General features: G+C 37.2%; 2 protein-coding genes across 7 annotated transcripts; both read left to right on the top strand.

Moving 5' to 3' along the window:
- Positions 1 to 511: 511 nt before the first annotated feature.
- hoxd3a (homeobox D3a) lies at positions 512 to 22,479 on the top strand. Of its 6 annotated transcripts, none has more exons than XM_079820880.1 (4): positions 14,387 to 14,727; positions 16,631 to 16,693; positions 18,971 to 19,530; positions 19,802 to 22,473. In XM_079820880.1, exons 3-4 carry the CDS (start codon positions 19,074 to 19,076, stop codon positions 20,542 to 20,544), a joined length of 1,200 nt encoding a protein of 399 aa, XP_079677006.1. In that variant the 5' UTR covers positions 14,387 to 14,727; positions 16,631 to 16,693; positions 18,971 to 19,073; the 3' UTR covers positions 20,545 to 22,473. The 6 variants fall into 6 exon arrangements, with proteins under 6 accessions (XP_079677009.1, XP_079677011.1, XP_079677010.1 ...); XM_079820882.1 differs by having other exon boundaries at positions 14,601 to 14,727; positions 18,974 to 19,530; XM_079820883.1 differs by lacking the exons at positions 14,387 to 14,727; positions 16,631 to 16,693 and adding an exon at positions 512 to 881 and having other exon boundaries at positions 19,802 to 22,479.
- hoxd4a (homeobox D4a) lies at positions 6,173 to 10,135 on the top strand. The gene is made up of 2 exons (XM_079821516.1): positions 6,173 to 8,230; positions 8,607 to 10,135. The coding sequence occupies exons 1-2, from the start codon at positions 7,762 to 7,764 to the stop codon at positions 8,906 to 8,908; spliced, it is 771 nt and encodes a 256-aa protein (XP_079677642.1). The 5' UTR covers positions 6,173 to 7,761; the 3' UTR covers positions 8,909 to 10,135.
- Positions 22,480 to 22,688: the final 209 nt, after the last annotated feature.

Here is a 22,688-nt window from a genome sequence, read left to right as displayed (position 1 = left end):
CAAAATATTACATGCATTTCAAATATTTACTTTCCTCTCTATTTGAAATGCATTCATTAGGCTACTATTCACAGCGTATTATCCAATAAAATCTATTGTGAGAATTAAGTTAGACTATAATTGTCATACATTTTTTATTGTTAGTCGATACTTGCTTTAGTAGGAAAATATGTTTTTGTAGCTCAAATTTGGTTGGATTTTAGATTGAAATCAAATTATTTTGCATAGGCCTAAAGCTACGAAACAACGTGAATGGTTTAGCGTGTTTGTAATTTCTCTCTGTGTTTCTCTCTCACTCCCTCTCTTGCTATCTCTTTCTCTCTCACACACACACACCCACAGACACACTCTCTCTTAGCAGATGCCTGTGACTGTATTTTCTTTGCAGAGGAAGTGCAGCTGGCTCAGTCATTATGCGCAAAAACTAGAGGCTTTGCGGCAGCCCAGATTCCTTTTTGTTAGAAGACAATTTACAGCTTTGTAATAGATCTTTTTATGAGCCTGTTTCGTCGGTCATTGGATGCCAGTGGTCATGTGCAGGACGCAAACGTCTTCGTGACCCCTTTTCCTGATTTCCCAAGCGATTTTTCCACCGCATTCTGAAGCTTAAAGGCTCCAAATCCAAATACACGGTGTTCTCTTACATTTCTCTCCTTTTTTTTTCTTTTTCTTTTTTTTGCCGTGCATGACTATCTGTGTTAGAGATCGAGAAGACAAACTCGAGGCCGATTACGCATGCTGTCAGATGCTACATGGCTGCTACAAGAGTTGCATTTCTAAACAGTGCAAGAAATACAGTACTGGACGACTGATCTGAAACAAGCTTCGTAATATTCACCAGCAGTGCATGAGGCAAAACATGGATTATAGGGCTTTGTTGGGTAAGTTTATATTTCATGCTATCGTGTCAGTTAGAAGCTACATGACCAGCAGGTTATTGGTTTGCGATTATAATTTCAGTTTGTGACAGCAGCATTGGCGAACTGATTAAAAACGATATCACTGTTTTTTTTTTTTTTCAGTTGAAACATAACCCATATAGTTAATTTTGAGCAGAGACAAGGTTTCCTTCGGATTGCATTACATACATTGCTGTATTTGTTGTGTTCTTTTAATGCATTTCTTTACTAGATCTTAAAATAGGATTTTTCTAATTTGACATAAATGTTTGCTTTGATCTGAATGTAAAAAACCTTTACGAATAAATGCGTAATTCCCTGATATTATTAGTAGTGGTATTATTAACAGTTGAAGTATTGTTGTCGTTCAAATTAACCAGCAGTAAATCTTCAAAAAAGTATTAAATACAAATGCAAACCTTCAAGTGATGGCTTTTCAGCAGTTACGTTTATGATTATTGTAAGTCGTTAACACAAATTATATGACCGACCCTTCTTGTGATGTTCAATTTAAATGTCATATTTAACCACAGATTAATTATATATAAAATAATGAAGTCTGAATATATATTAAGCACATATTAAAAAAGATTGTATGCACAAATTAAAGATTATATATAGGCCTATTTATAGAATTATAGATTGTATATATATTATGTTTAATATGTGCATAAAAATAATGATTCACAGCCATCCTTAATATATATCCAGACGTTATTGTTTCATCTACAATTAATCTGTGCATAGAAATAATGATTCACAACCATTGTTAATTTATGTAGACGTCATTGTTTTATCTACAATTAACCTGTGCATGAAAATAAAGATTCACAATACAAAATGATTTCGAAAGTTTTGGCGGACGGTGGAGTTGTTGTGCGTTTTAATCTATGCCTCCCTTAATGGTGAGAATGGCGCAGTTTTTTTGGGAAGGGAGAGACGGGCTCTGCGGGACAAAGACAGTATTTCACAGTCAGCTGACAGGCAGAGGTATTTACAACCTCACTGCAATGCGGCAAAACAGGCGAGAGGAACCCAAACGAGTTCATGCAATGAGCTACATTCAATTCACTTACTTCAGAACAATGTATCTGTGTATTGCATTACAAAACTTGAAATGCCGTCACACAGGTTATTGTAATAACAAACGGGCAATAGAAATCTTATAGAATAATTTAATATATTTTTTTTCCTCCATGTAGTCAAATCTCTTACCACCATGAGACCTTTTTTTATTTAGCTTTTAAAACAACATAATTTAAAGGTTTGACATTTTAAAACCCAGATCACATGAAATATACATATTGTCTTAAATTTTAAATAATGAATATGCTCTGTAAAATATGGCAGTAAACAGTAGTGTAACTATTTATTGAGGCATTAGGCTATTTGAAAACTGATGTTTTATGCAAAGTATAGCCTTTATCTAAAATAAAATATTATAGTATATCTTATATGTATAATTCTTATAGTTTCCATATGAGCAGCTGTGCAAAAAAGCTAGCAAAAAAAAGAAAGAAAAAAAAGGAAAGACAGAACACCTCTGCAGTTTCTGCTTCGGTCGGCAGGCGGCGCTGTTGTCTAACACTCTGGGACTTGCTTGTCTGTTTTCTGCATCTTTGTCCTTGAGCTCATTTCCTGTGACTGTGATTGGTTGTCGCAGTCATGTGACACAACCATACAGCTCTCTTATGAACTGATGCAAATGTTATTTTTTTTAGATCGAAATAAAAATGATACTTGCAGAAACTGAATAATTGGAATAATCGGAATTATTATAGGCTACTTAGCTATTTTATAAATATTTTATTTAATTATCGATTATAATTGAATAATTTTCACGTTGACATAAAGTGGTTTTACGTTTAAATAGCCTAGATCATGTGGCGATCAAATATATCAAAATATCATTACAAAATATTTGTGATTGTAAGATTGTAACATTTCATGCACTTGAATAACATGTTAAAATTGACAAATAGCCTATGTAAAGTATTTAGATGAATATCGAAAATAAATGTTTAATCCCGTAAAAAAGGTGAGAACATTTATTTTAGCAGTAAATGTTATAATATTCTGTGCTGAAATTTTCCCAATGGCCATTTGTGACTTTACATAAATCGACAACCCGCCATATGGCGCTATTTTTTTTTCCTCTCAGAAATTTAGTGTCAGAAATATATTTCCATTAGTTCACACGTCAGAGATTTCACAAACACCTCATTTGCCCTCGAGTGAACGAGCAAACTGAAGCAACACAAGAAATACTACACCAAACAATTCTATAAATAGCCTACTACAAAAAATATATAGCAGACATCAGTCTTCTAGGATACAAGAAATAAACTCTGGTGTGTTTTCCCTCTGAGTGCAGTGAATGCGAATTGAACCCCGTGTCTTTATTTCCTCCTGAGATCAGAGTAATCGCCATTATTGAATAAGTGCAACTTTCAGGATTATTTATGGCACCCGCGCGCTGTCATGAATGGCTGTGGGGAAGCACGTGATACCATTAAACTTTGTTTTATGGCCAGGGAGTTGACAAGCCAAAATATAATTCACATTGTATATTAGAAAGGTCCCTCAGACGCTTTAGAAAAGATCCCAGTGTCGCTGCGGAGGAAAGAGGCTCCACGCTCGTTTTGATCATGGATATACAAACTTGTCGATGCGCTTTACGCGACGCGCCTGCTTCTGGAGGTAAGCTTGTCTTCTTCAGTATGCGTGTCGCTGAACTTGTGCGTGTTGAATTGGGCCATGATGTTTACTGTAGTCTCACATACTAGTGATCCACCAAACCAGCAATGATCTGTTTCTGTGAACTCATCTTGTGTTGTTGTGTACAGTTTTGGGTGGTTGGATAACGGGATAACCAAGGAGAGAAAAAATAGGTTGTGATGAAGGTGACGTAAATGTTATGCAGTCCGGCTTTGGTGCAGTTGTGGCGCCACGTTAAGAAAGATTGCTTTTCAGGGCTTAGCCTGCATGCATGACTTAAATCCCTATTCTTTATTATTATTATTATTATTATTGTGATGGCTTTACATTATTATTATTATTATTATTATTTCAAGAAGGTAATATATATATATATATATATATATATATATATATATATATATATATATATATATATATATATATATATATATATATATATATATATATATATATATATATATATATATATATATATATATATATATATATATATTGTTACAACATGTTTCATTAATTGCTTTAGTAAATTAGGCAACTAATTAAATGTGAATTTCTTGGCCTGTATTGAGAGTTGTCTTTTGACGAAACTTGAGTTCCATTTTTTTTTTGCTTTGAAATTGCAAATTATTGTAACTTATTTGCATTTGTATGTAACTCGATTTGTCGTTATTAGATTGTGTACCATTCATTTGTAGAGAGATCAGTTAGTCGATGCACGCGCTTTCGTGACTTGTAAGTGAACTCTAATAAACTGGGTTTTATTGACAAGCTCTCTAGCGCCCCCAAGCAAAAGAAACTCATTTTGGCCGTAAACCATTCATACTTTGCATTAATTTTCATCCCTGACTGTTTAGATTAGTCAGAAAAAGATCGAAAGTCCTGTTCGTTTAAGCCTGAATTAAATTGTCTGAATTCAGAATCGCATGCGCCATTTCACGTGCATGTTATTAAAGGGAAATGTAAAATACGTAATTTCCTCACTGTTTTCCAACCAGAAAATGTAAGTTATAAATAACGAAATTATATATTAAATCTTTTTTTTATTTAAATCAAACGATATGAGGGTTAAAATATAGCATATATATGCCTCGCGTATGAAGAATATTCAAGATATTTTGTATTAAAAGGTTTGAAAATAATTATATAGGCCTATTTCATTCGTTTATAGACAAACTGTGGATAATTACCGTGTGAGTTTAAATGATTTAAATAAAATAATTTAAGCATAAAAACGTCGATTTTTTTATAACGAGATTTCCGTCTCAATCCACAAATCTGCATACAAAAATGAATCTACAACTTGGTTAACGTTGGGGGAAAATAATAATAAAAACGGCTAATATCATGGAAACCCCTATGTGCATGCATGCGAATAATATATCTATAAAAATCGAGGTATTTTAATTTAAAATGAGAGGTGACGCTCTGATTCTTTTGTTCATCAGTACCTCGGCTTTGACCCGAATGAGCAAGACGCAAAGCGAGGTGAAACACGGGTCAAGCTGTCTAACAAACAGAAATAAAATACACATGTAGGTTTTCTGCTTAATATAAATACATACAGAAAGTAATTCATATACTAAACAGCTAATCTCAAGCACGAATGGCTGGGAATAAAAAAGTAGAAAGTATTGACATCTCTTTTAAATCACTAGCTTTTTTGTTGTCGTTCTAAAATTCTATAATCATCTGTAAGTTCTAAAAGCATAACGCATAATGTTGTATCAAAATTTAAGAGCCTAATCAAATTAATTCACGAGTTAATTATGCTTGTTTTTAGAAAACTATTGTAAATTCCTACGAAAAGAGCGTTTACTGTAACGATTAAAAAAAGATAATTATTCCTAAAATTGAAAATGTTAAGCGTCCTTAATTCTTACATTTTCAATTGGTTCCAAAAGTAATTGTATCTTGGCTCTGGTGACCGGGTGCGAATGACCACAGGAGCTGCTTATCAGAGGAGGTCATGTATTATCCATGAACTTTTCTCCTTTTTCCGCTACCGCTGTCGCCTTACCAAAAATAATGAAACTTCGTGATGTGTGTTGTAAATGATTCGTCTTGACCCCTCGACCTTTAGCCTTCCTTTATATGCTTCTTCACAGCACACAGTTTTAAGGCTACCTGATCAATGTGACTGCCATGACAGCATCAGTGAGTAGAACTTGGCAAGAAAGCCCTCGATTCTATACCTGGATGAATATACGTTCAGTTGTACGTTGTGTTGTTAGAGATGCAGAAGGAAATAATTGGTCATTTTATTAGTTAGATGAGTGACCTTTAAATTTATGAGAAATGGAGCTGCGGGCCTGTGCCTGAAGATTTTTGTTCCTTGTTAAACATTAATAATAGAGTAGGCTTTTGCAAAAGCACTGAGCGTTTTTTTTTTATCAGTGCAAACCTTGGTGTTTGAGTTAGAACGGTTGTAACAACGGCTTCATTGTGTATAGATTTTGTCTGTTTGTTGAGCGAACACATGCCGTCGTCTATATATACCCTGTAGAACCGAATTTGTGTAAAAAATGAGTCACAGATTCGATTTTAGGGGAGTATATGGTCGATGCAAGAACTTCGAATAAAACTTTGTCTTATTTGAGTGTTCGACCACTGAATGTTTTTGCCATCTAATGTAAGGGGGATATATGTAATTGCTTAAATGTGCGTTCCCATTCGCCAATTCGCACAATGAAGAACGTCAAATGATACGCATATAATTGCATAATATGATTATGTGGTTGAACTGTCACGAAAAGCTTTGATCAGTCTCTAGTCAGTACAAGGTGATGCTGTGTAGTGCGCTTCTACCTGTTCTCACTGAAACAAGTCTCTTTGACCTTTTATACAGCGCTTAAAGCACACTCAATGTGTGCCTGTGAATAGAATAGAATATTTGGCTACACTTTATTTGGTAACACTTTATTTTTACAGTGCCATTGTTACATATGTTACATGTAGTAACTATAGTAATAACTATTAATTATGCATGACTGCATGCAACTAAACCCTAAACCAAACCCTAATTTGTCCTTGTTACAGTGTAATTATACAATTAAGTATTACGTAATCGTATTTACTGGCTTGGGTTAGGGTTTAGTTGCATGCAACTATGCATAATTACTACATGCAAAATTTGGACACTGTACAATAAAGTGTTGACGAATACTTTTATTGTCACGAAATTTTGTGCAATAAAATCGCTCCTCTTCTAATACAGAAAGCAATAAATAACGTTAGCAATATTTTGTATGAATGTTAACAAATTTGCACATTGCTCGCTGTACTGGCAAGCGGTTATTGTCTTTTATGTGGTGTTTGATTATTGATTGGCACGCGCATTGATGGCGAACCAGGGCGCCCTATACAGCGAGCTGAAAGGATGAGAAGCGCTGGAATGATGAGACTCCAGTAACTTCTGAGTGACCTCTACATGACAAAGACGGTCTCCACCAATTGTCTGCTGGCTTTATGTGCCTCTTTTTGTGCTTTAGACCGTTTTTTATCTTTTGTCTCGTTTTGTTTATTACCACTCAAAATCCCTGGGTTGAGTTTGATTTAGCTTAGTTGAATATTAATTTGTCAAATGGGCGTCATGCACATATATGTGATGGAAATAGATGTTTTTTGTTTAGTTTTTTTAATATGATATAATCAAATGTGTGCACTCTTAAAAAATAAAGGAATGTTTTTGCACCTATAGAAGAAACATTTTGGGTTCCGCAAAGAACCTTTCAGTGAACAGTTGTTAAAAATAATCATTTTCCTTCTTCTTAGCGAGTCATGTAAAGAATCTTTTTCCACTATAAAGAACCTTTTGTGGAATGGAAAGATTCTATGGATGTTGATGGTTCTTCATGGAACCACTGATGCCAACAAAGAACCTTTATTATTAAGAGTCTGGGGTCCTCCCATGTGATGATGTGAATGTGCTTTTTTTTTTCTTCTTACACAGACCGGGCATTTAATCAATTAAATTTGATATTACATTGTTACATCCTAATTGAGAGATAATGCGAAGTTTGTGAAATTCACTACTAGGTGTGCACAGCTTCTTCTCGGTTGATGAAGCCCCTTCACCTCGATTGGCCAAGCTGGTCACATGGTAGCCTAACTTTATTCAGTTGACAGCAAGTAGGAGGGCTTTATGGAGGGAGGAAAAAAAGACAACTCGAGAAAAATTAGTATTTCCTACCTTCAGAAATTAATGGCCATGAGTTCGTACATGGTGAACTCCAAGTATGTGGATCCAAAATTTCCTCCTTGTGAGGAATATTCTCAGAACAGCTATATACCTGAAGAGAGCCCGGGCTACTACAGTCCGTCGCAGGACACTGATTTCCAGCATCCCGGAATCTATTCACGGCCAAACTACCCTGAACAGCCTTACAGTTGTAACACTGTCCAGGGCTCTTCGGTGCAGCCGCGGGGTCATGCGCAGGAGCAAGCCGGCCACCCCAGCCCCTTCCCCGCACAGACAGAGCGGTGTCCTGCGGTCCAAATATCCGGACCGAAGACTTGTGGACCACAGCAAAACACAAAGAGCCAGAACGGGATACCAGCCAAGCAGCCTGCTGTAGTTTATCCATGGATGAAGAAAGTGCACGTTACCACGGGTAAGATTCACTCTCTTGTAGGCCCGTCCGGTTCTGCTGTTTTAGTCACAGTTAAAATCATTCAGTGAAATATTTATGGGCTCCTCTGAAGGGGCCGCCAATTACACCAGCCATAAATTTTTATTGCTTAGGAAATAGGCCGCTAGCTGTGTTGGGCACTATTGCAGTAGCGAGAGTCCACTTGGCCCAAAGCTTTGCACTGAATAATTTAGTAATGATAAACTTTTTTTTTTTTTTTTACTCAAATTACACGAGTACATAGTATTTGTTCGATGAAAAGATTTTTGGGAAAAGTTCAGACATTAGGAAGCGAATGGTTGACTGAATTGAACTGAAATACTTGAGTTTAACATAAGTGTGTTTTTGTCTTTCCCAGTGAACCCGGATTACACAGGACCTGAACCCAAACGTTCTCGGACAGCCTACACAAGACAGCAGGTTCTCGAACTAGAAAAGGAGTTTCATTTTAACAGGTATCTAACGAGACGGCGTCGCATTGAGATCGCGCACACCCTGTGTCTCTCTGAGCGACAGATTAAAATCTGGTTTCAGAACAGAAGAATGAAATGGAAAAAGGATCACAAACTCCCCAACACGAAAGGAAGATCGGCGTCAGTTGGAAATCAGCATGCACAACACGCTCAGAAGGACAGCCAGACAGAGATCACAACTTTATAAGTGGATATCTCTCTCCCTCCCTCCAGATGTACAGATGAACTGTATGTAATAGACAATGCTTTATTTGACATTGCACGGTAGCAAATCATGACATGTTGGGTACAAGTGCCAAAAACTGAGAGCCAGAAGCACACACTATGACTAAATGCAGTGTGAAAACTGCTATGCGTTAAATATTGCAATTTCCAGTATCTTTGTAACTCAAGAGGATATGATGGTTCACGTGCCACAACGAGGTATAGTAGAACGTCAGAAAGCTCACGCTATTTTATACAAACTTGCCAAATTTGTTGGAGAGCATGGTTCTTTTTAGTGACATTATTCACAATTAAAGAATCTCTGTATTTAATTTCAACCCTTTCCTCTTTTTAAACGCATTGTGGCAATTTTACGCCTATGGCGCGTCAATTTATCTTAACTTAATCATTAAAGAGAGCTCAAGCAAGGGAATGTCCGGCGTATTATAAGTTATTGGTTTTTTTTGTACTTAAGTCAACTGGGTGCAAGTAATAAAAACTAAATAAAATTAGTTCAATCGTTGCCTGGGAAATTATTTATTTGTAAACTGAAGAGCTGAAGAAATGAACCTCGCGTACTGAGCGCGCCTCTTTATAAAGGTTTACTTTCTAAAAGACTATTTCAGTCAAGTCATTTTTTACTTGTTCTTGTGATTTTTAAGAACTTCGTTTTAGGTGTTTTACATCTGTTTATTGCATTTTTTTAAAATACATATTTAATCCAGGTAAAAAAAAAAGAAGAAAAAAAAGAAGAATATCCCATGCCTTCACTATAAATCCCGCTCGACATCAACATAGCTATACAAATAAAGATATTTGTCTTCCGGATATTACATGCAATTCTTGCATTTTTAGGCACGTTTAGCTCTCAATTTGAACCTTCTATTTATTAATATAATGTTAAAAGCTTTATGTTCTACGTGAACGTACTTATCCGTTCCACAATTATCCGTTTTAAGGTTCTTATATATGTGTATATATTTCTGTATATTGTGCATATTTTCTACAGGCATATTTTGCAGTGATTAAATAAATATTATGCAGAGAGGTTTCACTCAAACTGCGTCATATTGTGTGGAAACTAAACTCTTGAGATAGGAAAAACACGTTTGATCAAGCACTTTCATACACATTGTTATTTTTTAAAGGGATTGGTGTCGAATCTGGAAAGGTTTTTCCAACAGTGATTAAACTTAGACGCTCTGCTATCATTGTGGTGTCTTTGTCTCCTTAAACAAAAACACGAGGCACACATGCACTGCGAAGGAGTCTTCACACTGATGCCTTCACGTTGTGAGCATGAAAAGGTATTTTTACAGAAGTTCAACAAAAGCCTTGCGGGCAGGTTCATCCAGAGGACAGAGTTTCTGTTGCATTAGACGCTTTTGAGCCGCGAGCACTGACCTCTACACTCGTGACCTGATGGACCTTCAGCCGCTTCTCTCAGACGCCTTTTGCTCACAGATGCACCGAAAATTTGTGTGATCTGTAGTAATATTTGCTTGCTTTATACATGATTATTTGCCACGCTGCGTGTAACCATTTTCGAATTTGTACTCAGAGTCCTACATATTAAAAACACGGTTATGCTGCATCTAACAACGTGGTATGTTGCATTGCGATCATGATCAAACCACAAATCATAAATAAACCACCATATGTGTTTTACTTCATCAAGCGAAATACATCATGTCAAAGCTTTATTGATAAACCGTTCATAGGTTCATCTGCTCTTCATAGAGAGAGAATCATGAGCAAGCAATACTATGGTTATTTCTAAAAGCAGTTTTATAATTTAAATATCAATCAAATTAATCACAAATCTTTTTTTGTTCTCCATCAGCACTTTAAATGTGTGTGCTTGGTGTGTGTGTGCGTGCGTTATACTATTGTGTACCCTCTTAACTATATTTTGGGATATTCTTACCCAGAAGTGAGCTTAACCTGACAAAACAAAAAAAAGAGGTCTTGGGAGTTTTTGTCGGGTTTAGCTCATTGTGCATATTTGAAAGAGTATAGTAGTATAGTAAACGAAGTTTGTGGGTTATGCTTTGGTTATATTATTTATAACTAGCTGTATGTAAAAATAAAATAAGTAATGCAATGCAATGTTGTATGACAGTGTAGTAAACGCTTGCGCTTGTGTGTGTGTGTGTTCCTAGGCTACTTAACCATATTTTGGGAACAAATTTGTACCCAGAAGTGAGCAAAACCTGACAAAATCTCCAAAAACCTCCTTTTAGGGACGTCCTCATTTGTAATAGTACTGGTATAAAAAAAGTAATTGAAGTTTGTTTATGATGGGTAGCTTAAATAGCTAGTGAACAATTGTGTGTGTGTGTGTGTGTGTGTGTGTGTGTGTGTGTGTGTGTGTGTGTGTGTGGTCCCGGTTTTCCCTACGTTGTGGGGACCAAATATTCCCAAATTATAGTAATACCAGTGATTTTTGACCTTGTGGGGACATTTTTTTTGGTCCCCATGAAGAAAACAGCTCATAAATCATTCTAAGGGATGTAAAAGTGTAGAAAGTTTTGTGTGATGGGTAGGTTTAGGGGTAGGGTTAGTGTAAGGGGAGAGATGATACAGTTTGTGCAGTATAAAAATCATTATGTCTATGAAAAGGCCCCTTGTAAAACATGGAAGCGTGTGTGTGTGTGTGTGTGTGTGTGTGTGTGTGTGTGTGTGTGTGGTGTGTGTTGGGGGGGGGGGCGGTTATCAAAAGAGAGAGAGAGAGAGAGAGAATATTTGCTATTATTTTACAAACTTAGAAATTGTGAGTTAACGTGTGTATGTAATTTACTTTAATATTACCAATGCATTGAGACACTTCACAGAGAGAGAGAGAGAGAGATTATAAGAACACCAAAACACCTCCAAGACTAAATGTAAAGTTAATTGCAGCTATATATATATATATATATATATATATATATATATATATATATATATATATATATATATATATATATATATATATATATATATATATATATATATATATATATACATAAAACCTACAGCCTTGAAAAAGCCTTGTGAAAACGCAGGGGATCTCTCCATTGTCTTTCAGTACGGCAAGGCATTCTGAGTATTGACCTGGATGTCTGAACAGAATAAATGGGAGCCATACGCGGTTCCATTTGCAATGACTCTGCACCGACTACTACCGCCGCGCTCACAATGCTTCTCAAACGGCCATTTTTGATTTCCAGCTGTTCGGTGAAAATGTCTTCGCCCATCGAGGCAACCCGTTAAGATAAATCAAACTGCGCTGTCGACATCCCAAGATAGAATTCGGTATATGGTTCCGTTCTGTATCTTTTTTGTTTGACCACGTGATAGTCTAAATAATTAATGCAGCACGTCCCCTAGAAACACGGCATCGTCATTAATCGCGAGGACTCTATCAGACTTGAAAACTGAAGAGATCCAAGAAAATAATATCCAAACGGTCCTCTCACGCCACCGCAACCTGCACATTCGCACAGCTTTTCAGCCAATGGAAGATCGGTAGGTAAACATTTAAGATTAATATTTGCAGTGAGACATCGAATAAACATAACTGTCAGAATTTTGATAAATGGTGTCCTTTGATTCAGTCTTCGCGGAGAGACTGAAACAACTTCAGGCTCATTGTGATTTTTTTTCTTTCTTAAATAGCTTCAGTATGAAGCATAACCCTAGTGTCAATAAATAAAAGCAGCTCAGTAACAGCACTTTTACTTTTGAAGCATTAAATGCAGACTAGGAAATATTTCTTCTCATGTAGGCTAATGTTATATTGATGCATCTGTGCGTAAAAAATGTGAAGTCCAGTGCGATAGTGTTTAGTGCTTAGCCGCCAGGGCTTTAACGAAGGCCTATTTGTGATTTATTATCCGTCCGAGAAGCTGTTCTTTGCCGCTTTAGCGGCGAGCATTTGTGTTTGGTTTGATAAAAAATGACACAAGCTTGAATTCATTGCAGAGGTCTATCTGGAAAATCATCACATAGTTATTGACGTGAAGTAACGCCTGAATAAGTGGATCCTGACAAACATTAACAAAACAGCAAATAACAAAAAAAAAAAAAAGGCATGCATCCAAAAACAATTTCATTGGTGTCCAAAAACTCCACAATGTCCACTGCATTGTGATCGTAGATCTATCCATAAAGTGTTTCGAGCTGTTGGAGAGGGATGACGGTGATCTGCATCGTTGTAAATCATGCTCAGTAATTCCTGAAAGGGTGAGAGGCTGTTGGGGGCCGGGCGTGGACTGTAAATCTTTCACTTTTATTAGCCCGTGAACATATGCTGCAAGGGGAGAAGACTCGCATCCTCTCCTCAGGACAATCCTGCGCTCGGCCGCCTTCCCAATCGTTTCATCTCCATCTTGCCATCCAGCTATACATATCCATACAGCACAACCATAAAGCAAGCATTCTGACTTAACCGACTTGCATTTAACCGCTTAAATTCTGTTATATAAAAAAAGAAATGTGATGTATTTTAGAAGCAATTATAAAACACAACAAAACAGAAATGTATTTAATGCACAATACACTCTTAAACACAAAGTTTCTTTATTGGTATCGATGGTTCAATTCCACAAAAGGTTGTTTATAGTGGAAAAGGGTTCTTCAGATTTGTAGAATGTACGGTTCTTTGGTGGACCGAAAACGGTTCTTCTATGGCATTGATGCTAAAAAAAAAACCCATTTGGAACCTTTATTTTTAAGAATGAGCAGCAAAAATCTAAACATTGAAAGTACCTATTTTTACACTTCGTACTCATCAATGGATCAATACACACTCTTGCTTTTTGAGAAGAACAATATAGAATTTGGGATGATTTTGATGAATCTCTCTCGCTGACGAGGTCATACATTGCTGTCATTGCCTAAACCATAATAGTCAAACAATATTTCAGTGGTTTCTTGCAGCCTATAATAAACGGATTTCTCCTCAAAACAGCGAGCAAAAAGTAACAAATACATATTTGATCATCTTCATCTTGAATACAAAGAAAAATTCATAATGTTGCTACTTTCAAAGCTGGTCTGATCCGCAGGCCCATAACACTGCGTTAAATAAAAATAATAATAAAAAGAAATAAAAACAAAAACAAGGCATAGTGGAGTGAAGAAAAAAATATAATGATTCGCCGATTATCCAATGATTTGTACGTAATGATAAAACGAATATATTCGTATGCTTCATTTGAACGTTTGTTTTTATTATGCCTGGGTTTCAAGGCCATAATAAACAGCAATAGCTTTTGCCTTAATGATACACTCCGATTCAGTGGCTGAGATCTTGTGCAAAATCACTGTACAATGATGTGCGGCTGGAGGGAATGTTAGTGCTCTTGCTTTTAAAATGTATTTGTGAGGTGAAGCTGGTTGGAGTAGCAGTCTCAATCAGGACAATCTGCGATCCGGATCACGTGAACAAATATGCTTGTATTTTAAGGCAGCGCCTGTATTTGTCATGATAAGGTTTCCGAAATATACTAATGTCGACTCGTTCGGTGAGCCTGCCTCTGTAAAACGTTCCTTTTTTTTCCAATGGGAAGTTGATTGCTAGTAATATTTCGTTTTGGAATAAGAAGACCTTCTTGGCTTTTTATTGGTAGCTGAGTGAGTGGCTCCCATTCTTTCGGGAATACTGTCTGCATTGGTATATGGAAATGCCTGGAAAAGCGCGAGATCAGTTTTAAGACAGTACTGTCTATAGACAAAGGGTGAAGGATATATTCGAGCAGCGGTACTGAGAGATATTGAGACTAAGAAGCACGGCTATATAATAAATTGACATCACAGGTAAGCAATTGCACGGCAAAACGTAACCTTTAAGCGTGGGTTTACATTAGGCCGGCGTAAAAATATGATTTATTCCATTCAAAGCAGCTGATCTTTATTAATGTCATCGCCTGCCAACTAAGCAAGTACGATTTGAAGACATAGAGGTAAAACTGCGGGACTAGTTTTCATCTTTGCGTAACCTTGTCTATTTCTGAGGTTTAACATGTAGGGTAATTTCAGTCTTTTTGAGTTGCTATTTCATTTTACATATTCTGGTATAGCCGAGTTAGCCATGCACAGAATAAAACATCTGTGTCATACATTGTGAGATCGTTAATCACTTTAATTTGCGTTATAGTCAATGCGATGTTAGACATGACATATGTGGGTTAGGTTATTCTTTTAAACATCCATGTTTCCATACTTTTAAACCAGTCTCTCTGATTTAGATTGTAATTCATACCAAATGTATTAGGAATCAAACACTCTAACATTGCATACATTTTGAATGGAAACCATATTTCGCATGCAATATCAATTGATTTAAGATGTAAGAATGATTTAAGACGTAAAGTTGATTATTTTGCCACATGAAGCAAAAGCATGCTATGCAATGGAAACAAGATGTTTGAAAACTGACCCAATGGTGGCTCATGAGATTAGGTTTGAAGACCTATTATAATGTTTTAGCTATTCCCTTCAAGCATTATTTTTTATATTTTTAATTTGGCGTTCTAAGACCGTTTTACCACTAAGATCTATTATTACACATAAATAACAGGTTTTCAGACAAGCGCTTTTATGCATTTCACAAAACGTTCAGTTCTGTCCTTGCGTTCTTCTTAATTTTGCAATATCTGACAAATACGTATTTATTTTCGATTCTACTTGATTTGTGAGATTCTTTTTCTCTCACTACACTGGCATATATGCACAGTATTTCTATTACAGAATATGCTAGGGCCTATATCGATAGCCATATAAAACACTTTTATACAAAAGAGATGCATGCAAATTAGCAGCAGATAAATAAATGCATAGGCTATATTTACAGACCGTCTTCCAGAGTCCATTATTTTATACCGCCTATTGTTCTATTATGAGTACCAAACTTACCGTGGGAGTGCGTGGGCGAAAACACGGTCGCCTGATAAAGGCAGACCATGTTCGGCTGACTTGTTCGCTACATTTATCCTATTAAGACTTTGAACGTGACACACACGTTTAAAATACAGGCTACGTGCATTCTCGTTTTCGTTACTTTTGCCAACGCCGAGGTCCATCGCCAAATAACAATAATATTAGTAGTATGATTAATCCCAAAGCCTAGTTGATAGGTGTTGTCCTCGTCTCTTGATTTTCGGAAGTATTTTCAGAGTGAAACAGGACAGGTCGTCTGTCTGGTAGGATGAGGATTAAAATCTCGTCTTCAGGCTCGCGCTTGGTTTTAAAATAACCGGTGAAAAAGTTGTGTGGTGTGGATTGCATTGTGACTTGAGTCCCTTCCGTCCGTTGTTCATTAATCAGTGAGTTATTGGAGAGGAAGCCAAAGGTCACCCAAAAGGCTTATGAGTGCTAAATATTTTGGCCAGCATCTCTTTGTGTAAAATCGCTTATGTCGGGTTTTTTCCCTCGCTCTCTCATGCAGCTACATCTTTGGCTGCTCTTTAAACCTGTCTAATCTTCTAGGGGCAAACTAAATTCGTTCATTAAAAAAATGGGACATCATGTAAAAATGTTATAAATGTGTGGCCTCATCGCCGATGGCCGAGAATTCACATCCAGAATGTAAGCCTCAATGATGGCTGTCATTTTGCAAACGTACTCAACAGTAACGCATAAGAACAGCCCTTTTTATTTAAACGGGGAGCTGGAAGAAAAAAACAAAAAAAAAAACAATTAAATATTCTGTATTCTTTAGGTCGCCGTATAAATTATGAAGACTGCTTGAGGAGAAAGAGAGGAGAGGAAACCACAGACTGCGGTAAGAGATGTCTTATAAATATATTTAAGTTTGCACTGAAATTAAACAATCGCCTAGTATGTATCACTCATAACCTGCATTGTACTCTCTTGTGACTATATTTCATAACTTGCAAAATAGCCCATACAAAATAATACGTGCTTTTTGTATAAATCAAAATTCTTGTGGCGCTCTGAGCGTATAAAACAAATTAACAATTTCACTTAATTGTTTACTTGGTTTTTCCAATGCAATTTCAACGAAAGATTTACACGTAAGGCAAAGTATTAAATGCAAAAGCAGCGTTATCATGTCGATATCAAATAAAAATCAAACAAAACAAGCAAGCAAACAAACAAACAAACAACCCCCCCCCCCCAAATATTTCCATCCGTACTTCTTAATTTAGAGTATCCTTTACTAAAATCCACAGCTATCCGCTCAAATGGTCAAAGTGTGTTCCATTACAAGTAGTTAAAGGACGTTGAAGACAAGAGTGTGTGAATTACTGCAGTAGCTGGATTTATACTGCCGGGCTGTAGGCTCTGGCTTTAGCGGCACATTCTTGCCCCCAGCCATCCTCCTACGCCTAGAGTTTTACCCCTCTGACGGTACCAAGTCTTGAGGAGTGCTTTTCTTCTCGACCCTCTGTGAGGCATTTACGGCTGTAGCATGACCAGTCATAAATTTTGTCGGGCTCTACAATGACAGGTGCATTGATATGTATCGTGTGGAGCTTCAGGCCGTCTAATAACTACTGTATTGAGCACGAGCTACAGTCACTTGGGTGAAAACCTATCTTTGGAATAAAACTAAGAGGAAGGAAGGAAGGAAGGAAGAAAGAAGTATGGTTGGTGTGGTGTATTGAACATTGGGCTCTCAGTTTGTTGAAGGACTTTGCTATACATGCACCTAATCTTACAACTCAGGTTGGTGGGAAACGAGAGCCACCATGTCATAATAATACAGGTAGCAATTCAGATTTTAAAATTGAATTCGTCCTGGTATTACAGAGTGTTCCAAAAGATTTAGATTAAACTAATGGCCTATAATAAACTACACATTGTTTACATGTATGACAAAATAGACTAGAGGTGTTTCGTTAATTTGAGCGTTCTCAGATTTGTATGTATTTTCTTTATAAAGATTGTATTTTCGTATAATTAAAGGCAATAAACAGCGTTTACTAGTTATATCAGACCTAACACACGTCAATCGATGAACTTCATTGTCAAACTATTATACCGATATACAATTCCAGGACAAACAACGGCTCATCTCATACCCCCGTTATGTTACGAGGAGATATTAAAATATATGAATACATTTAAAATAGAATTTTGTTCCCCGTTATGTTACGAAGAGATATTAAAATATATGAACAGATTTAATATAGAATGTTTTATGTTCTATTGCTTGAACGACATTTGAAAGCCAAGAACCCCCCAAAATGACTAGTAGTGAGCAACGAGTCGGGAAAGAATGGGATATTGTTTGAAGAGAAACGCTGATTCTCCTTCTGCTGCCGTGTCGTTTCACTCAATGGGGTACTTTTAGCATAAGTTAAACTTTAACCGTCTTGTGTCATTCTTGCCTAGAGTTCTGAAAGTGAAAAGATGAAGGGGTTTGGCTTGTCAAGAATTAGAGAGAGAGAGAGAGAGAGAGGGAGAGGGAGAGGGAGAAAGGCCTTGTGAAAGAAGGCCGATCACAACATGAGATCTTTTACAGTTTAGATATGGTGAATGGTTATGTTTTTATGTGTTTTAAAAATTCTGAAATATTAAAAAACTATTTTACAATTTTGAGGTGTACAAAATTTTACAATTTGGCCTTTTTTCCAACCTGATTTGCAAATAGGCAATATACCATTTCTGTAGAGCAACATAATTTGACTTAAGGCACTTTCACAAGATGACAATAAGAAACTGTGTTAAAACTAAAGTTGAATACTCCAGCTAAGGAAGCAACATCGAATGAATATACACAACCCCCCTGCCTACTCCCCTCATAACTTTTTCTTGCCATCTTTTCATGCATCAAGAAAAAGAAGGGAAAAAAAACACAAGCTAGGAAGAATGGGGAATACAGCTTGATATCTGACACCAGAAATTGCAGAGTTGGGAGAAATCTATTTCCATCTCAAATTTAAAAAGTGGAAATGCTACGGGCTGTTTTCATTTGCAGTGGGGTCTGGTTAGCCTACATGATGTTAAGACTGGAAAGGGAACATATAGATCTGTAAATGAAAATATGAAGGTAAAGGATCGTTGCTAAAAACTGATGCATTTTCTTTCTCAGCAGGTCAAAGGACAGAAAATCTGTGGGAGGCTCCAATCACGTGATTGACAAGTCCATGCCATTGGACAGGAGTTCACAGGCTCTCTTAGTTTGAACCTTCACAATGCAGAAAGCCACTTATTATGAAAATGCTGGACTTTTCGGAGGATATTCGTACCCTAAATCTGACTCCTACACATATGGTCCTACACACCAGGGCTTCTCATCTTCCAGCATAGAGAATGACTATCAAAATCCAATCTGTCCCATTCAAACCACATCAGTCCGGCCACATAAAAACGGAGACATCAATGGAAGTTGTATGCGACCAAGTGCCAGCCAGGGCAACAGCCAACCAGAGAGTATCAGTGAGCAGCAGCAGCAGCAGCAGCAGCAGCAGCAGGCAGCTCCTTTAGCAGCCAGCTCACCCAGCCCTAACACCAACTCTACACAGAAAAAGAAATCTCCCAGCACCACTGGCTCCAGCACTGCCACCCCAGTCATCACCAAGCAAATTTTCCCATGGATGAAAGAGTCCCGCCAAAACGCAAAGCAGAAAAGCACCAACTGCCCAACCGCAGGTATGTGTGTGGCAGCAGAAAATGGTTATTATCTATCCAGTAGCTATAAGACGAATAACTACACTTGCAAACCGCCACAATCATTATGACCTAGCTCTTGTTTACAATAGCCTTTCTCTCTTTGGCCTTTAAGTCCCCCTGAGTGTGAAGAACATTCTAAAATTCTAAAGCACCCTTTTGTGGAATGGAAAGGTTCCATGAATGTTAAAGAAGCTTTATTTTTTAAGATGACACAATTAATTGAATGCACATTTCTGCTCTATGTGTTCAGGAGAAACCTGCGACGACAAGAGTCCACCTGGCCCTGCCTCGAAACGAGTGCGCACTGCCTACACCAGCGCCCAACTAGTTGAACTGGAGAAGGAGTTTCATTTTAATCGCTACCTGTGCCGTCCCAGAAGAGTGGAGATGGCCAATCTGCTCAATCTCACCGAGCGCCAAATAAAGATCTGGTTTCAAAACAGGCGGATGAAGTACAAAAAAGATCAGAAATCTAAGGGCATAATGCACTCTCCCCTAGGACACTCTCCGGACAGAAGCCCGCCGTTAAGTGGCTCGAATCACATTGGATATTCTGGTCAGCTTCCAAACAGCCTGAGCTACGACGCGCCATCTCCTCCGTCATTCGCCAAACCGCAACAGAACATGTACGGCTTGGCAGCCTACACGGCGCCATTGGGCGGATGCATACCGCAACAGAAAAGGTACCCGGGAACAGAGTACGACCACCACAGCATGCAGGGCAACGGCAGCTTCGCTAATGCTAATTTACAAAGTAGCCCTGTGTACGTCGGGGGAAACTTCGTTGACTCAATGCCAGCTTCGGGCCCCATGTTCAACCTCGGTCATCTTCCCCATCCCTCATCCGCTAGTGTGGACTACAGCTGTGCCGCTCAGATTCCGGGTAACCACCACCACGGACCGTGTGACCCGCACCCCACATACACAGACCTCAGCTCTCACCACGCGTCTCAGGGAAGGCTGCCGGATGCGCCCAAACTCACGCATCTGTAAGGATCCCAAGCGCAATGTCGCTCTTTTATTACCTCACTAGTTAAACTAATTTATAAAACTACACTCCGAGAGAAACATACCGTATTATCCTGTATTATTATTATGATTATTATTGATATGACTATTACTGCTATGATTGTAATTATTTTTAATAATAGCTGTGGTCCATTTCTCTTGACTGTTGAAGACACACGCGGTTGTTAGTTGTTTGGCAAAAATGAGGGCAATTTCCATAACGTGTTACTTGAAGGTAAGTTCTGTAGATTTGACATTATAGGCGTAGGGATTTGTAGAGGAAAAGAACCATTGCGTCTTTGTTCTTCTCACGGGTTCTTCCTATTTTCTCCATTACAAATGCCATTATTTATTATTTTCCTCTGAGGTTGTATGACGAACATTTATATTGACTGAGTATTATATTTATTATTTATCGTTTTTAATGCACATTATTTATCTTCTCATGTATATTATTTATACAACAGTTGTAGAATTTATTTTGAACTGGTGCAAAACAAGGTGATAATGTGGGACTGGTGTATTTCTTTCTTCATTCAGTAATAAAATATTGTGCAAATGAAGAATGAACAACAATCTCGAAATTGTAATTATTGTTATTATAGGCTACATCGGGCAATTTGGCAATCTTTATTTATTGCCATGGTTAACATCATGTTGATTAAAACACCAGCACGTAACGACACATCCTCACGTTCATTATAAATGTTATTTTGTAAGTTGCACTGTCCATGCATAAAATGATGAAATGGTAACGATATGGAAATGTTATATTTTATTGTGTTAAACATTTTGTAAATAAAAAGTGCTTAAGCTGAACAAATGAAATCGCAAATTCTACATCAATGTATTCATTCATAGATTTAGGATTTAGGAGCAATTGAAATTAACATCTTCATATTGTGTGTGGATGTGAATAGATTTCCAACTTGGATGTCGCCCAACTCACAGAGCGGAGGCGCCATTTTGGAAACATAAGGATAGTAAACAAAGGAGGCACCTTCGCTCTCACCCCCATCCAGATGCGCGTGAATGTGCGCGCACCCATGTCACGGCTATCCACAAAACACAATAGCAAACCTCAACAGACATTGCGATAATTTAAAATGTGGTAATATTAAGAGCACTGAATCACCATATAATTTGAAATAGATTGGCGAATTTTTTTTTTTATGATTTGGGAAATTTCACAGATAGCCTACATTTCCCACTGGTTATTTATTAAATACCTACATGTAAATATGTCTTTCTTTGCTAAACTGGTGTAATGTGCAAATATAGAGTAAAAAAAAAATACAGGTTTTTCTTGAGCACTACGGTTGTAGCAACTTTTCAAAATTAAAGTATAGGTTATTGCTAATTATTTGAATGTTTTTTAATAGATTGGGATCTCAAAATAAATTCTGATACAAAGCAAGTGTTTAGTCTTATAAACAGTTTGATATAACATTAACCTGCATCATTGCGCAAACATTAATATATAGGTCTATGTATTTTAAAATGCACCTTATAATGTGGTAATGAATAGCCTAAAGCGTCACTGCCTTTGTAAGCACTGGCAAGCCGTCTCTAACAGAATAGGCTCTTTCCCGGCTTCCCCTAGCGAGGCATTTCAAAGCTCATTAATCAAAAACTCGTCGCTTTCAGTCTCGCTACTGATTCCAGCTCCTTATGAACAAAGCTTTTTGCTTTCTCAACTGTGGAAACACATTTCAAACTGCAAGAGGCCAAACTTTGTCCTGAGAGAGAGAGACTGTGACAACACACTCTGGCTGCAATCATGGCATGGATGAGAGAGAACTCAAAGCTGGAAAGATACTGATACAAAGCTGCAAAGGGCTCAACCACCGAGGGTAAGGACATACGCATATATATTTTTAATATCGGTCTATTTAATCACGACTAGACCTATATTGAGCCAAAAAAAAAAAAAACGCCTGGGAGCCATAAATGTATCCTAAACAGACTCAAAAGTTTTCCAATGTTAGGAAAGTGTGTTGAAATGGAAAATAAAGGTGTCTTATAATAAACTGCGACATTAGATTATTGGTTTCCCGTGGCTTTATACAAATTTGTTCATCGTAATGGAAGCATTTTCCTTCCACCTTTATAATGAATTGTTGATTGCG

This window comes from Gobio gobio (genome assembly GCF_949357685.1).
Source record: "Gobio gobio genome assembly, chromosome: 7".
Taxonomy (NCBI): Eukaryota; Metazoa; Chordata; class Actinopteri; order Cypriniformes; family Gobionidae; genus Gobio; species Gobio gobio.
Note: the sequence above shows the minus strand (reverse complement) of the source record. Positions and strands in the feature narration are given on the sequence as shown.